This window comes from Neopsephotus bourkii, unplaced genomic scaffold (genome assembly GCF_033783945.1).
Source record: "Neopsephotus bourkii isolate Nb327-2 ecotype Australia unplaced genomic scaffold, CSIRO-AGI_Nbou_v1 NB_739, whole genome shotgun sequence".
Taxonomy (NCBI): domain Eukaryota; kingdom Metazoa; phylum Chordata; class Aves; order Psittaciformes; family Psittacidae; genus Neopsephotus; species Neopsephotus bourkii.
This window is the reverse complement of record NW_026901237.1, coordinates 2,590,366-2,602,986: the sequence shown is the minus strand read 5'-3', so window position 1 is coordinate 2,602,986 and position 12,621 is coordinate 2,590,366. Positions and strand designations below refer to the sequence as shown.

The 12,621-nt window shown below is 43.9% G+C and overlaps 2 protein-coding genes across 6 annotated transcripts in view; one reads left to right on the top strand and one right to left on the bottom strand.

Annotated features, from left to right (window-relative positions):
- NGEF (neuronal guanine nucleotide exchange factor) overlaps positions 1-12,621 on the top strand; it is a 49,493-nt gene that overhangs the window by 1,759 nt on the left and 35,113 nt on the right. Inside the window, exons 2-3 of one of the 2 annotated variants that reach the window (XM_061354524.1) lie at positions 6,448-6,506; positions 9,436-9,801. In XM_061354524.1, the coding sequence (XP_061210508.1) occupies positions 9,540-9,801 (262 nt within the window). In that variant the 5' untranslated portion in view covers positions 6,448-6,506; positions 9,436-9,539. Of the gene's footprint in view, positions 1-6,447; positions 6,507-9,435; positions 9,802-11,366; positions 12,009-12,621 lie in introns of those variants that run through there. The other variant, XM_061354525.1, reaches the window with a different exon arrangement.
- Positions 1-12,621, bottom strand: part of NEU2 (neuraminidase 2) — a 37,132-nt gene that overhangs the window by 15,042 nt on the left and 9,469 nt on the right. The window contains exons 1-2 of one of the 4 annotated variants that reach the window (XM_061354536.1): positions 2,523-2,676; positions 1,035-1,105 (exon numbers count right to left, since the gene is read on the bottom strand). The exons of 1 other annotated variant lie outside the window; for it this stretch is intronic. The gene's annotated coding sequence lies outside the window, so the exon portion shown is untranslated. Of the gene's footprint in view, positions 1-1,034; positions 1,106-2,522; positions 2,677-12,621 lie in introns of those variants that run through there. 2 more of the 4 variants (XM_061354530.1, XM_061354535.1) reach the window with 2 other exon arrangements.

The following is a 12,621-nucleotide window of genomic DNA, read 5'->3' as shown; positions in this document are numbered from 1 at the left end:
CATGTCGTGCTTTTGCACTTACACTGAGTTCCTGCTCAAGTAACTCAGTAGAAAAAAAAAGACTATGGAAGAAATACAGTATTCATAAACAGTATATCGCTCCCAGTCTAGAGCTGGGGAACTAAGACACAGGAAAAGCTCAAGATTGCCCAGGGAACTGCGGCAGAGCTGAAAAATGACACCTGCTCTCACAGGACCTGATTCAGTGCTGCAGCTGTCGATTCACTACCCTTCCTCTTCCTGTGCTTAAAAGGAGGGTAACAACTGCTCTTAGAAGGAAAGGTCTGAAAGGGAAAGGTTTGCCAACCTTGTACAGCATTGGTGAGCTACAGGACTATGGTTGAGGAGACCATGTCAGTTGTGTGACCAAAAAATCAGAGACTTACTGTGGATGCACAGAGAACACTACACATGTTCCTGTTTCTCTACAGTGCAGTGCTGTAGCTGGCAAACTAGAGGCAAGTAGGAGTGGCTTCTGGATGGGGTTGCCTAAACCCTGAGCTGCTACCCCAATATTAGGACAGAAGAGACTGCTCTGCATTGGAAGCTGCAGTCCTGCAAGCTCCCCTTGCTGCCAGGGTCCTCTCCTAGGGCTAAAAACAACCCTTCTGGAGGGGAAGGTAGCATGAGTGATGCCGTTTGCTGTACAATTTCCAGAGTTGTCTATCAAGTGTTTTTCTTGAGTTACTAAAGACACATGCAATCAGAGTAAGAGGCTGTAAGAATAGTATAATCTTATGTCAAGTTTGAAATTAGCTGAAATTAGCTTGATGCAGTTGACAAGGATAGCCTGGCACAGCAACACTCCAAGCCTGCCTGACATTTCAAACCAGTAGTAACCAGTTTAACAGGATTCTGATGCCTTACTGACTTCTGGCTCCTTTGCAGCTAGAAATTTGCAAGCAGATTCACCAAACAGGCACTCCTTGGACCCTCCACCCAATAACCACTGATATTCCTTGATGAAAATCAGCCACCTTCTCTCCCTGCTTCTGTAGGGAAGCTTTCAAATAAAACCCTCTTTGAGTTCTTACCTCTCTGCAGTTCAAATAACCACCCAAGCTCATTTCTTCCATAACAAGTGTCTCATAGGCAACCAGCAAAACTAGAAATAGAAGTGGATGTCATTATATTTTTCCCCCCAAGGAGCAGCACAGGTGGTGTCTGCCCTGGGAACACTGGGCCTGTATGCTTGCTAACCAGTCTGTTTTGAAAAGCTTCAACCAGGACATCTGCTAACCTCTTCCAAGCATCCTGGCATTAATAAACCTCTCTGCTTTCAGTGAGGTGTTAAGCTCAGGACATTATTGTTAAATCTGTATACTTGACTAAACTATTTCATCACAAAGTAAACTTTCTATACCAGAATCCTTCAATTTTTTAAGTGTAAGCTTTATGCTGCATATTCTTCCCATGGTTAAAAGGCTTCACATGGTCCATACAGAGCAGAACAAATAAAAAGGGACAAGGACTCACAACTCTCATGTGCAACCCTGTAGAAAAAAGGAAGTATTGCCAGGCAGAGTGCATGTTGTATGCTTTGTCCTGTGATTTGCACCTAGCCCTGAGCTGATAGTTGTGTACTACCCCCTAGGCTAGGAGATGCAGTGATTTGGCTTTTAATTATTTATTTACCTTCCAGAGAAAAGCCAGCAAAACCTCATGAGTTTAAGACCACAGCTACTTAGCAACAATTTCACTAGTAATCATCTAAGCAGAAATGGGGAATGGGATGGCATCAGGGACAATGCTTCATAATCAGTAGGAAAAAGGAGAATGGGCATCCTTAGAGACAGGAGTTCTTGGCAGTAGAGAGGAATACATCAGTGATGTCAGAACAACAGGATGAGCTTTATACATTTTCCTTCACGGGACTGTCTCAAGCAAGGATGTACTTTTGCCATTGCATGTGCACTAAGGGAAGGAATAAAAATAAGGTCAGGTTTGTGTTTAATTAGTTTAAAGAGCTTATAGTGAAAACCAGAAGGGCTTCTAGATTTCCACTTTAAAAAATTAGGTTGACTCCCCCTACACAGCTGGAGAGCATGTAGTTTATAAATGCATATATATATGTACCTACACACATACAAAGAATAGCTCCAGAGGAGAAATTCTTCAACATCTTAGTTATAGCTATGTCTGCTACATGAGACCCAGGGGATGAAGAATGGAATGCAATAGGATAGGGCTGGAACACTCTGAAATGAATGGATTGAGCAGAGATGACAGTTATTAGTGGCATACAAGAAAGCACATATTTCTAATAATTATTTTTTAATTGTAAATAATTAGTAAAAGTCAGAAAGGCAAATCATGCTGGCAGCAGAAAAACATGCCATTAGTGTCAATAATTAAGTATCTATTGATATATATTTGCTAATTAACACAAAATAGCTGTTATAAATAGTCCATCTTTCATACAGAGGAAGTTGTGTGAAGGCATGTATGCTTTTCTGTCACAAGTAAGTACCCATGTGTAGGACACACTCGTTCTGTGCCTACGTTTACACATGTATGCTTACCTCTACCTGTAGCAGGGCCCACAATGACAGACTTAATTCTTGACAAATTTTTAGATCTAGCAAGGCCATTTGAGTCATTTCGAGCCATTTTAAATGTACTGATTTCTCTCTCCAAGCCCTGTTCTACTGGTCTCATGGTGCCTAAAGCACATGGCTTTGCAGGCTATATTAAACCGATCCAATGTATTTATTTTTAGTCTCTGAAGTGTTTCTAAAATAGGTCCTATGTAACATATGTGCAAGACTTAAAGGTCTTATTGTCACAAGCATGTAATGAACTGGATAATTCTGTCTTGATTTTGCTTGCTATAAATAAGGTACCTTCACTAAATCATGGCAATAAAACCATTCTGTTGCCTTTCTCACCTGAAAGGCCACCACAAAATAGGAGTGGTTGTAGTTTGGTTCTGTTCAAACTGGTGATAGAATCCAGTCTTATTTACAAAATAAGCACAAAATGTTTGTTTTCTGGAAACACGTGGGGTCAAACAATTTGATATTCTTTCAGACAGCATCTCCAAAAATACTGTATACTTTTCTCTGGCTCCTGCTGTGAACCTCTTTGGTCTGTGTCTCACTTTCTGGGCAGTCTGCTCTCGTGCTCCTCCCGTTTTTCTCCACCCCTGAGCCTTAATCAAATAATAGCTTGGCCTTGCACCTAAATAGTTCAAATTCCTTTGTGAAATGTCATGTACCTTGCTTTGAGCAAGGACATGTGCTTAACTGTCTCTTGCCCCCACCTAAAAGAAAGGGTCAGGACTTACAACACCTCCAAGAAGTGTTATCCAACCAGTAACAATGAAAACATAAATATACGTATGGTCAGGCAGCTCAGGGCCTTAGGCTGAGGCAGTACCATGTGCAGCTGCCTGTGCATCCTTCTTCTGGAAGTTAGTCCCCCTGTAGCAGGGGTGGCTCAACAGGACACGTGAGAGTGCCTCACTTACACTGGCTTAAAGTCTGTGCATTAGCTTAAAACACTGATGAGGCTAAATGAATTCATAGCTACATCTGCTGAGAGCTAAATCTGCCAGAGCCTAGGGCTGAGTCTGTGGGTGTTACTATTCCCCTGACTCAGACAGAAATATCTCCTGATGCAAATGCAGGCCTGAGCCTGTGTGGAGCCCCAGTGCCTTCAGTAGGGCCCACCGGTGTGTGACACTCCTTAAGGGATTGGCACCCACGTGAGCAGGAACAGCAGCAGATGAGTAAATCCTGCTGCTGGATTTTGAACTGTGCCCCATCCCAACAGAGCTGGTTTCGCCTCATTGTGATGAGGAGTGAAATAGTTTAGAAATGACATTCCACTCCACTTAAAACTGGGGAAGAGAGAAAGAAAATCAATGCCTAATACGTGAGTGGGGTTGTAATGGGGAACTGATGGCAGTGGGAGGCAGAGGTTTGGTTTCAGTTTGCACAAGACTTTCAAAATAATTAAAGCAGTTTAGAAAGAAACTGATAAGATGCAACTAAATCAGCTTTTGCATGTATATTTAGATTGCATGTAAAGAGTAAATATTAAAGGAGCCTTGTTAACTATGAGGGTTTGAAGACAAACCACCATCTTAAAGAGCTCCATCTGCTTCATCAAATATACATGAAAGGTGCATCCCTACATTCAGTGTGCAAAACCTTCCAGATGAGTCATTAATAGAGCTTATACTGGAAACAACTTCAATACACAAAGAAGAGGAAAAGACTATATGACCTTCTGCCTTTCTAGAGCATAAATACCCTGCAGCCAAGACAGTACTTTCTGCATAGCTTGAAGGGACATCCAGTCATGGATGGATTTAAGGTGATGGTAAAACTAACACACCACCAGATAACTCAGTGTAGGAGTTCACTGCCCTGTGTGCTGAAAGCACCTGCCTACCTTCTGCCAGGACACAACCCTTGCATATTTTGTGTGGCCACTTAGGCACATCAATACTGTTACCTTGCCCCTGGTGGTGGTAGGGACACGTTATACAGTAAGACAAGGGCAGTTAATCTTCTGTGACTGTATGCCTCTGTATAGAGGAACCATACAGTCAAGTTGTACTCATACCTCTTATTTTCTGCTTTAAAACATCCCCAAGTTGCATGGCTTGAGATTTGAGCCTATCTGTTATATTAATCAAGCAATCTTCATTACCCTTCCTGACTAGGCAACAGCATTGTATAACACTGGCAAATAGAGCATTTTTCATTTCAAAATCATTTAGCATTCTTTAAGCATATGCTTTCTTACTACAGTACTTAACACTTCTTGATCAGACAATACACTTCCCCACTTTAAAGGGGAATTAGGACGTGAATGAAGCACTAGATCGACCAGCAAGCAGAGCCACTAGACTCCTTCTACTACACCTCTTCTGTCACAGGGAAGACTGAGTGCAGGGAGCCAGCTAAGTCCCACACAAACAGTTGCCTGGTGGTGGTGGAAGGGAGGGTGCAGAAGAAAACCTCCCAGAGACAGAGGCTGCCAGCTCAGGGCCAGCACCAGGGACAACAAAATAGCCCATTACCCAGGGCAGCAAATTACCAGGGGCAGCAAAGCAGGCGTGATCCATTTGGCTGCTCTGCTGTGCTGGACTCTTAGAAAACTGCTGCCAGGAGAGAACTCAGCTTGTGGAGCAGCAGGTTTGGTGGGGAAAGGAGGTGGCTCTTCACAGCAGCTAAAGCACTGCTTGCACCCCTCCGTGTTACAGCAGCAGCCAAGGCAGCCAGCCTGACTTCCCAGGGCTGCCAGCACATAGCAGCTCCCTCTGCCACCAGTGCCCACTGGGGCTGTACCAGTGACAGACCACACAGTCTGCCTCTACACCGGCTCACACAGCTGCGCCCACTGGCATGCTGAGGGGTGAGCAAACAGGGAGAGATGAAGAACCAGAGCTAGATCAACCTCCTGCTCCTCACTCCCAGAGCAAACTCTGCCCACACTGAGCCCGTCTGAAATACCTGCAGGCCTACACAGCTGCAATCTCAGCTTCTGCTACAGCTTCTGCTACTAAACAATCCTAACAGACCTTAAGATCACCTAGTTCCAACCTCCCCGCCATGGACAGGGACACCTCACACTAAACCATGTCACCCAAGGCTCTGTCCGACCTGGCCTTGAACACTGCCAGGGATGGACCATTCACAGCTTCCTTGGGCAACTCATTCCAGCACCTCACCACCCTCACAGTAAAGAACTTGTTGTATCTAACCTAAACTTCCCCTGTTTAAGTTTGAACCCATCACCCCTTGTCCTAACACTACAGTCCCTGATGAAGAGCCCCTCTCCAGCATCCTTGTATCCTTCAGATATTGGAAGGCTGCTATGAGATCATAGATTATGATTATCATGATTAAATCTAACTGATTAAAAGGAGTTGCCCTTTTGATACAGCTGTTACCCTTTGAACCCCCCTCAGCTCATCTCTTTGTAGAGCATGGACCAGCATTTAGCTCATTGGCCTCCACAGCCAGACCATGCGCCTTGCAAACATATCCAATCCCACCCTTCCAGAAGCAGCTGCGGTCTATTTCCCAGCACATCCACATGCCAAGGTCCACACTGCTCTAGGAACCTCAGTCCCCAGAACAATTTTGATTAGCATTTTACCTAATACAGAATCACAGAATCAGCTAGGTTGGGAAAGACCTTTAAAATCATCAAGTCCAAACAGAAGCCATGAAAAACCTGTCATAAACTGCACCCCACTTCTTGCTGTGTTGCTTGGAGATATTTGGGCTCCCCAAGTTCAACTGCTTTTGCACAAATTCATGGTATTTTCTGGTAAATGCCATTTTTTGTTTTAAATTGGCAAGTAAAATTTCCATACAGTCAAGTTCCTGGAGGCTGAATTCTGTGAGTCAAAATGTGTATCTCTAATGCTGCTGCATGAGCATCATTTGCTGGTTTAAACTGTTGACCTGTTTCTCTTCTTCCCTACAGACTGCTACCTTGGTATTCTTGAACTATAGAAAGTATGTTTGCCTGCAAAGCACATTCAGGTAGGTGTAGCTGCAGCAAGCCATGTGATCTTGAGATGCTATATGAATACACTTGGGATGGGCTACTCCTGATGCAAGACCTGACACTCACCTACCTGTGACTGTCAGAGGTGAATACCTGCTTCAGAAATTCAGTACAAACACTCAGACAGGGATAGTTACGTCCACACCTTCACTTACTCATTCTCTGTCACTGATTAGCTTGACTGCTACCAGAATAACGTAATACTAAATTCGAATGTATCCTTTAATCTCATCCCTACTTTTTAGTACACCTAAATGAACTGCAAAAGCTGTGACTATTTGACTGCCATATCAATAAATGGTTTCTCAACGATTTCTTAAGAATCCAAAATTGATTTTGGAAGCAGAAGCACTGCCTTCAAAAATACGTTATCTTATTGAACTCCTCACTGAAGAAAGTAAAAACCCCTATCTATTGTTTATAGCCACCACAATAAACAAGTGCCCTCTCATCCCTGCCTCTCATAGAAAACATGTAAGTCTTTCTCCGATCCATTGCTATATTCACTTCTGGTCAAACATCTTGTTTGTCAGCAACTGTTTGGTAGCCTGACAGCAAGCTAACTGTTCAGGATAGGCACACCTCATTCCTCTCATGGACCAAAAAGGTGCATCTGGCAAAGATAACTGCTCTGGTTTGATGGGGCTACTTGGGACATAGTTGGTTAGGTCTTCAGGCAACCCAGCTGAGTGAGTTTCACTTGGCCATGCAGAAGGCTCCTTTGCTACCAAGTATCTTTCTAAAAGCTCAACAATGACATCCATATACTTTCATATTCACCAGGTTAAGTGTAAGGAGAAAACAGCCTTCTCCATGCATGCACGCACTCCCACACACACGCGCAAGCACCTATCTATTTGCCTAATGATTCCTTTGGAGATTTACATGGTTTGAAATTGCTCCTGACTTGGGAGCAGCTCCTGTAAAAACTTTAACTCTTTTTTCTTTCTTTTTTTTTTTTTTTTTTTCAAGAGAACACCAGCAGCAACTTGCTAAGCATTGCAAACTATGTGGGCATTGCAAAGGCCATCAGAGAGACAGGTTTCTGCCTCAGGCTGAGTAACATGGTCAAAGGGTGGCTACCTGAAGCATGTACGAACTCTGATGTAGAGGAGATTGCTACAGGTTCATCTCCTTGATGTTCATAAAACAGAAGAGAAATAAAAAATAAGGGATTGTTCGAGTTTAGGGTTAGGAAGGATTATAGGTGCAATATTACTTGTGGTCTAACAAAAATGCTTCCATCATAGTTGCAAGGATCAAGCCTTTGGGGTCTTATTCTTGGGACAGTAAGAAAGGCACAGGAAAAAAAAAAACCTCTTTCTTTTCAAACCACTCCAACAGCAGCTGTTTATATTTAGCTGTACCACTGAGCCACAGAAACAGGCTTAGTGAATCCCTATACCTCAGAGTGATTTACAAACCACAACCAACAAACAGGTCCTTCACACAGTTCCAGTAACACTGGAAACAGCCTCAGAGCAACCACCAATTCCAAACCATCCAAAAGTCAGAACTGAAGTCAGGATCCAAATTTAGCAGCTATGAGCTGCATGCTGTGGTTCAGGTTATGAAAAGAGAAAGCAGACTTTCTCATCTGTACAGCCAGGAAGCAGAACGACTCAAGCCCAGTGCATGATTTCAGGTAGTGACCCTCCTTTTCATAAGGATAAAACATAGGGCACTCAAAAATTTTAGGAACCAGAGGGATTCACAGATGATGTCCCAGCTGCCCCTGATGTCCCAGGATCAGCTGTGGAATGACTCTGGGGGCAGGCAAGAGAAAGGTTTGTGGCACACATGGCTTCATAGAGACTGCAGAAGACCCAGAATAAAAATTGAGACACGTACCTTCTAGAGCAGGATGTACTTCATACTTCTTGAATATACTCAACCAGTAACAAACCAGTGACACATACAGATTCTCAAAACAGCAACTAATGACTAATCCATAGCACCATTTTATGCCCTTCTCAGTGAGCTGTCATTTTTATATTCGCATTTCCTATACAGCATCTCTTTCTCCTATTCATGATAGCCCCATCAATCACAAAATCATGTTACTTACTTAGAAAGGCTTTGACAGCTATGGGAATTCAATGAGACAAAGCCAGCAGTGAATACTTAAGTAATCAGTTCACATTTTACCCAGTCTTGCAAAGGCTGAAGGATCAAATGCTGCTTTGCTGTCATAGTGATTTGGCCCCTAAAAATGCTTGGGAGTACTCTGCATAGTCCATGTACTGACAAGCAAGCAGAGTAGTGGGACACCTGTGCTGAAGTCCTTGTATCACTAAGGGGGTACATCAGCATTTGAGGGCAACTCTGGGAACCAAAATCAGGTCGCTGTACTCTCCATACTACATAATCTTGTCTCTTCTACCTTCACTTACCAATAGTTACAGATTTTATTTCACTTACCTGCACCGCAAGAGTGTTGTTAATAAATGTTAGAAGGCACCAGACCTGTAAAACGCATTCTACTTCTATTGTAGGGAGAAGTACACTGATAATAGGCTGACTCAGAGCTTTCTCTTCAGCTTTTACTTTCTATTCTGTAACATTTTCACCCTCATAAAAAAGGACATGGCCATTACTTGTATTCACTGAAAACCAGTCTACTCCTCACAAGTGACAAAGGAAGCAGTCGTCAATTCAGCAAATAGGACACTTTTCCAGTAACAACTATAGCGCTACAATGTATCATGGCAAGACGGCCATGACCATGTCAAAGCATCATTCAGGATATTATAATAAGGCTTATAAGGTGATGATCTCAGACTGCTCAGACAAAAAATCCTGAGAAATCTGTTATCCGAACGAGATCATTCACTACAGCCTCTGAACTAACCAGAAATTTTTCCTCTTTTCCTATTTTGATGTGTTTTGTTTGTCCGTCTCTAGCTCTAATTCAGATAAAGCTGATGGAGTTGTGGAGGCTACCTGTCTTCTGTCGCCCTGCTACTGATCCATCCTCTCAGTTACCATAGAGACAAGATCTGGAAGCCATGGATGGGCATGGGAGAGAAGCCTCACACAGGCTGTCCTCTGGTGGGCTCTGGGAGGACCTTTCTCAGCAGGTACTGAGAGAGTCAGGTTCAGTCTCTGAAGGTGAGGGAGACTCGGAAGATGCTAACCCCGTGACCCATGAGAGGAGCGCACATTACATTGCCATTCAAAGAAACTCCAGGTACTACCGGTCCATGAGGCTGCCAAGCAGAGAGAAAAGAAAGACTTTAAGAGAAGCAATGCACACAGGGCATGCTACAGGTGAGTGCTGACCCAAACAGCATAATGCTCCCTTTTCCAGTGAGATTAGGCACTATAGGAGTTGATGAGATTAGAAAGGGGACAGGGAGGTTAAAAGCAGGTCACCAATCAGCACATTCACATTACAGAACACCTCTGTCTTATGACACAGCTGACACAGAGGTGCCATCCTTCTTTGCTCAGCTTGGTAATGAAAAATGGTTGGATGCTTAAACATGCTTCATGGCAGAGAATCTAAATGTGGGGCTCTGCTCTGCCACCCCTCCACTCTCTAAGAGAAAAGTAATGTAAACAGGGAAAAACATGAAGCTGTCAATGAAGTAGATACTTCTTTAGTTAGCAGGAAGGACATATACTCAAAAGCAGTGAGATCTATAGAAGTAACTGCATACAAGGAACAAGCTGGCAAGGAAACAGTCAGCAAAACCAGTGCAGTACGTTGACGGACCAAAGCCTCTGGAAATTGCAATGGACCTCTATGAGAGGGGAGCAAGACTTCCCTAAAAATACAGTTGCTGCCACCTTGCATTGCATACAGCTGTAAGAATCATCTAAGCTCCCTTTGAACTGGGAGGCTGAAATAACAGGAACACCATCCAGAACACTCAGTCATGGCTTCAGCAGAAATGGAATGAGTTTGCTTTTTCCGAGTCTGAACAGAACATGACTGCAAAGCCAGATGTTCACTGAGCTGGCACCTTGTCTGTGAAAGGAACAAGAGAGAGGAGAGCTGAAGAGTGACCCCAGAAAGGAGCTATTGGAACACACTCAGAAGTACTGGGAACAGGGCTGCAAGAGAAAACTGGAAGCGGTTTTAATTTAAATGCTAGATGAGAGAGACCTGGAACTGTGAAAGCAGAAAATGCCCTTCGTCCAACAGCTGTTCAGAGAAACTGAATTTTAGAACTCCTTGTAATTAAAAGGAATTGCAGCAAAGACACCTATCCTAGCTTCAGATTATAATCTAACAGAAGCAGTGCACTGGACCCTGAACTTTGGCTAGCTGCATGAGTCAAAATGATACAACACTACTCCTGCCCATGGTAGGAGGGGTTGGAATTCGATGATCTTCAGGTCCTTTCCAACCCCAACTATTCTATGATTCTGTGATGTTTGAGTGCTATGCAAACCTATGAAAGCTGTTGCTTTGTTATGCAGTAGCAAAACACAGTGCTTCAGCCCCTGAAAGCAGACCAAGATCTCTATGAGAACAGACATCCTCTAGACCAAAATAAAGGAAGTCTGGGAAATATCCCCAAGAAAATAGGTGTCTCCTGCCTGCCTTGCCAAGGGAGCCACACTATTTCAGCAGTATAAAGGCCCATTCAACCCTGTGGCATGGACAGGAGGAAAGTTCCCTCCTTTCTCAAAGTTTCCAAGCAGACAGCAGCAGAGCAAAGAGCTCCTGTTTAATATTCTGGTACCGTTGCAATGAGGTTTGTGGATAAACTGAGCATTGCCTGTGCCAGAGCAGAGCTGCTCTCCACCCTGCCAGTGCAGCAGCAGGACCAGAGCAGAGCCCTCCTCTCACCACCTCCCCAGAGCACTGCTGCACAGCATGCACAGAAGGGACTTGCCCTCTCTCCTGCTCCTTCAGCATCACAGCATCCAGACCACAGCTGAGAAGGCCCTCACCCCTGTTACCTGCTGGTGCCACTGCAGGAGGACCAGCACAGGAGGACAGACCTTCTTCACACATCTGCAGCATCACGGCATCAGGACAACAGCACAGGAGGACATCCCTTCTGTCTAGACAGTGTCATTGAGGAAGGACAAGCAAAAAGAAGGGCTTCTCTCTTAGCAACTCCTTTGAGCATCCACAGAAGCTGACCTGCACTTCTCTCCCCCACACCCCTCCCTGTTACCACTGCTTGAAACAGGATCTGTTCCAAACAGGGCTTTTTCTTTCATATCTGCAATTGTTCAGCAAGACACACTGGGAACATTCGTTTTCTCCAGCCCATACAGCAAGACCTGGGCTAGGAGCAATAGCTCTTTCTCCAGTATGACTGTAGCAAGTCCAGCTCAGAGCTCTATCTTTTAAATTCAGCTAGGAGTGTGTAAGCAGCTCTTCTGCCCTCTCCCTCCACTCCATTGATTCCATCCCCTCTCCCTGAAACTGGACAGCAAGTGCATCTACACCAGCCTCATTTGTAGCAGAAACATCTTCTGACAGATTCGCTGGCGTGCATGGAAGCAAGGGATGGGTGAGCTCTTTTATCTTGACTTCAACCCCATTTGAACAGCAGCTATCCAAGAGACTGACTCAAGCTCAAATGTTAACCTGTTCTCATTTCTGCTAGGGAATGACTGGGAGGGGGGAGGAAAGAAAGAAAAGAAAGAAAGAAGAAAGGAAGAGAGGGAAAGATACAGGGGAAAATACAGAGTAGAATGCAAAATGGGAAAAATAAAGACTCAAGAAATGAGAGCAGAAAAATTAATTTAAAAGAATGTAAATCCAGCACAGAGAAAGGCTTTTATATAGGCACCCTTTGCACCAGCCTAGCTTTGGCTTATAGCCTAGGAGCTGTAAAACATAATAGATGTTTTTCTTTAACCGAAAAAGAGTTTGTTTTTTTTAGCAATCTCCTCTGACAGAAGGATAAAGTGTTTAAATTATTCAGAAAGCAAAGAGAATAACTCAAACAGCATTTCATAAGCCCTGGCACTGTTTTAGGGAGTTTCAAAGTCTGGATTTCACCATTTCCCCTCAAAAGTCTGTAGCACTGATTAAGAGAGTGCATCAGAAACCTTCAGTCAGAAAAGCTTCAGTCAGAGCACTGACCTGCCTGTGCTGTCACCAGTTTGAAATGCAAACAG